This window comes from Lucilia sericata, unplaced genomic scaffold (genome assembly GCF_015586225.1).
Source record: "Lucilia sericata isolate MDLA Ls3-8-SP2 unplaced genomic scaffold, ASM1558622v1 Contig001470F_arrow, whole genome shotgun sequence".
Taxonomy (NCBI): Eukaryota; Metazoa; Arthropoda; class Insecta; order Diptera; family Calliphoridae; genus Lucilia; species Lucilia sericata.
In genome coordinates this window covers 24,115-27,635 of record NW_023995398.1, presented here as the reverse complement: position 1 = coordinate 27,635, position 3,521 = coordinate 24,115, and the positions used below count along the sequence as shown (strand labels likewise).

The 3,521-nt window shown below is 32.5% G+C and overlaps 1 protein-coding gene across 1 annotated transcript; it reads left to right on the top strand.

Annotated features, from left to right (window-relative positions):
* The first annotated feature begins 399 nt into the window (after window positions 1-399).
* Window positions 400-1,130, top strand: LOC119611517 (Golgi-associated plant pathogenesis-related protein 1-like). Its single transcript, XM_037967126.1, has 3 exons — window positions 400-642; window positions 706-935; window positions 992-1,130. Exons 2-3 carry the CDS (start codon window positions 727-729, stop codon window positions 1,038-1,040), a joined length of 258 nt encoding a protein of 85 aa, XP_037823054.1. The 5' UTR covers window positions 400-642; window positions 706-726; the 3' UTR covers window positions 1,041-1,130.
* Window positions 1,131-3,521: the final 2,391 nt, after the last annotated feature.

The following is a 3,521-nucleotide window of genomic DNA, read 5'->3' as shown; positions in this document are numbered from 1 at the left end:
ACATATGTCTATATCTGTGTTTGTCTTAGTCTGTTTGCAAATGCATCACTATAAAATCCTGTTGCACAACACAATATTACGATGGTTGTTAATAAAAGATGTTCTTTAGAAATGCACAATAGTCATACACATACACACACAATAGAAAGAAAAACTTTTGGTTTACAAAATGATAATAAAAAATCCTCTTATACAATAACTGCCATTCAAATTGTAGTAATGTTATTTTTTTTTTCTAAGGAAAATAGTTCGACAAGCTTCGATAGTTATATAACTTTTTTGGGGCAATTTAATGAAAATCATTGTGTTTATTGAATAGCAAGATTGTAGGAAGATTTATTTTCTGTTTATGGGCAACTGTATTTATGTATTTTTTCATATTTCAAAATTTGTCAAAAAGTTAAGAGAGAACAAAAGTCAAATAAGTTAAGAAGTTGTGAGAAAACTTTAATTAAAATTTATATAATATCAAGCCTGTTAAATTTCTAGTTTAACACCACGGCTGAAGAGTGTATTGCCAACAAGAGGGGTGCCCTAGAATGCCAATGTTTAAGGGCACACAATCAATATCGTTTGCAACATAATGTTGGACCTTTGACTATAAGTAAAAAATTAACTAAAACAGCTTCCGTTTGGGCTAAGGTAATAGAAAATTGATGGCAATAGGAATTAAACTTATTGCATTTTTCTCTCTTCGCTTTTTAGAAACTGGCAGCCAAAGGCGACATGCAACATAGTCCTGGCAACAAATATGGTGAAAATCTTTATGTTTGTAATGGTTGTTCTAAAGTTACTGGAGATATGCCAGTTAAAGCTTGGTATGATGAAATCGATTTGTATGATTTTGAGTTATCAGAATTTACTCTCGGCACTGTTCATTTCACTCAAGTCGTTTGGAAGGATACTAAAGAATTGGACATAGGTTTTTCGAAGAAGTAAGTCCATTGATTTAGTTTTATTTTAATGATAATTATTTTCATAATTATTTTAGAGGTAAAAAATTCTTTTTGGTTTGTAATTACTTTCCACCCGGTAATTAGAAAATGTTTTGCCTAAAAATTAAACTTTGTCGAATGCATTAAATTTGATTCTTTAGATTAGATAAAATTGAATAAAAATTGTACCCCAAATGTTGACATCAATCTTTGATCCAATAAAGAAAGACAGACAATGGTCGACTAGACAAAAAAACTCTTTTCATTTATTACTCACTCTAATAATATTTACAGAAGTCATAGTACGACTCACGTAAGCCACGTTGTCAAGTAAAAACGATGGTATTTTGATTGTATGATCTATGTGGTCTTTGAAATTTATTCATTTTCTTTATAAAAAAGTGAATTTCGGAAACTTTGTCTCCCGTCAGCAACTAGACATGACTTTGGTACCAGAAGACGTAGATCCACCCTTGCTGATAGTATATTTGAATTTTGGGTTTCGCTAACTACTAACCCTGAGGATATGTCTTTTTTCAGGACGATGCGGAGAGTTTTAGGATTATGTTGCATGATTTCGTAATGGATCAAGACAACAGATCTTAAAGAAATTTTCGATTCACTACGATCTGTAAACTTTGTCGTTGTTTGCTTATTGATATTTTGATCGTATGATCTTTGTGGTCTTTGAAATTTATTCAGTTTCTATATAATAAAGTGAATTTGTGAAACTTTGTCTCACGTCAGCAACTAGGCATGACTTTGGTACCAGAGAACGTAGATCCACCCTTGCTGATAGTTTAGTTTAATTTTGGGTTTCGCTAGCTATTAACCCTGAGGATATGTCTCTTTTTCAGAACGGTGCGGAAAGTTTAAGGATTATGTTGCATGATTTCGTAGTGGATCAAGACAACAGATCTTAAAGAAATTTTCGATTCACTACGATCTGTTAACTTTGTCGTTGTTTGCTTAAATGATATTGTTTGCTTATTGATATTTTGATCGTATTATCTTTGTGGTCTTTGAAATTTATGCAGATTCTATATAATAAAGTGAATTTTGGAAACTTTGTCACACGTCGGCAACTAGGCATGACTTTGGTACCGGAAGACGTAAATCCACTGATACTGATAATAAACACAGTTGAATTATATCTTAACCCTGAAGATATGTCTCTTTTTCAACATGACGCGGTGAGCTTTAGGATTACGTTGAATGATTTCGTAATAGATCAGGACAACAGATCTCATAGTAGAAGTTTCGATTCACTACGATCTTTTAACTTTGTCGTTGTTTGCTTACTTGAGTCTTCATAATTTAGGAGGCCCCAGATATATATATACGTTAAGTCTGGCAATGTATCAGCTATTAGATGAATTATCAACATTGCTTTCTTATTCTAGAAAAATAATTTATTGTGTATACCAACGGATGGACCAACCGGTTTCTTAGCTAAGCTTTCAATAATTTTGATACTCCTTGACGTACATGAACTATTAGCAGGTATTACGTGCAAAAAGTATTTCATACAGTTGACCGAGTTTTAGTCGTTTGTGAATCCGAAATCGAATACGACGTTCCTGCATAATAGTATCTATTAGATACATCTTACCTATCGAGGAATCAAGATATCTTACAACACTTCATGATCATTTTCGTTAAATGCAATGAAGATAAATCGGTTAATTTTTTATTAAATTTGAGATCTCGATAACGATATGACTGGAAGACTGGATTTTTAATATCAAATGTCTCTTGATGAGATGTCGAATTATATTCTGACAAATCAAATAGTGTATATGAATGGATTAAACTGGTTTTCACCTTTAGCTAAAGTAGAATCTTCGGTCTATAGGACATCAAGAGTGGTCCGTCTTTGGGAATATAAAGATTTCAATATCTAAAGTCCCCAAGGGTTTTCTCAAATCCAAGACTCATGTTGTTAACAAATTAAAATCATACGTGAATTGTAATCCATTACAGATGAACTACAGTGTCACATGACTTGATTGTGCGATCACTATGACCAAGTTTGAGTCGTTTGAGAATCCGAAATCTAATACGACGTTCCTGCATAATAGTATCTATTAGATACCTCTTGAGCATCCGCACTTTCAATAGCTTTCGACTTATGGCGACTTCTCTTACCTATCGTGGAAGCAATATATCTTACAGCACTTTATGATCATTTTCGTGAGAGTAGGCCCACAAAGATTATGAGTTTTTGAACGGATATGCTCCTTTCTGAATCACTGTTATATGTAATGAAGATAAATCGGTTAAATTTGTATTAAATTAGAGATCTTGATAACGATATGACTGGAAGACTGGATTATTAATATCGAATGTCTCTTAATGAGATGTCGAATTATATTCTGACAAATGAAATAGTGCATATGAACAGAATAAACTGGTTTTCACCTTTAGCTAAAGTAAAATCTTCGATCTATAGGATATCAAGAGTGGTCTTTCTTTGGGAATATAAAGATTTCAATATCTAAGTACCCCAAGGTCTTTCCAAATCCAAAACTCATATTGTTAGCAAATTAAAATCGAATGTAGATTGTAATCCATTTGCAGATGAAC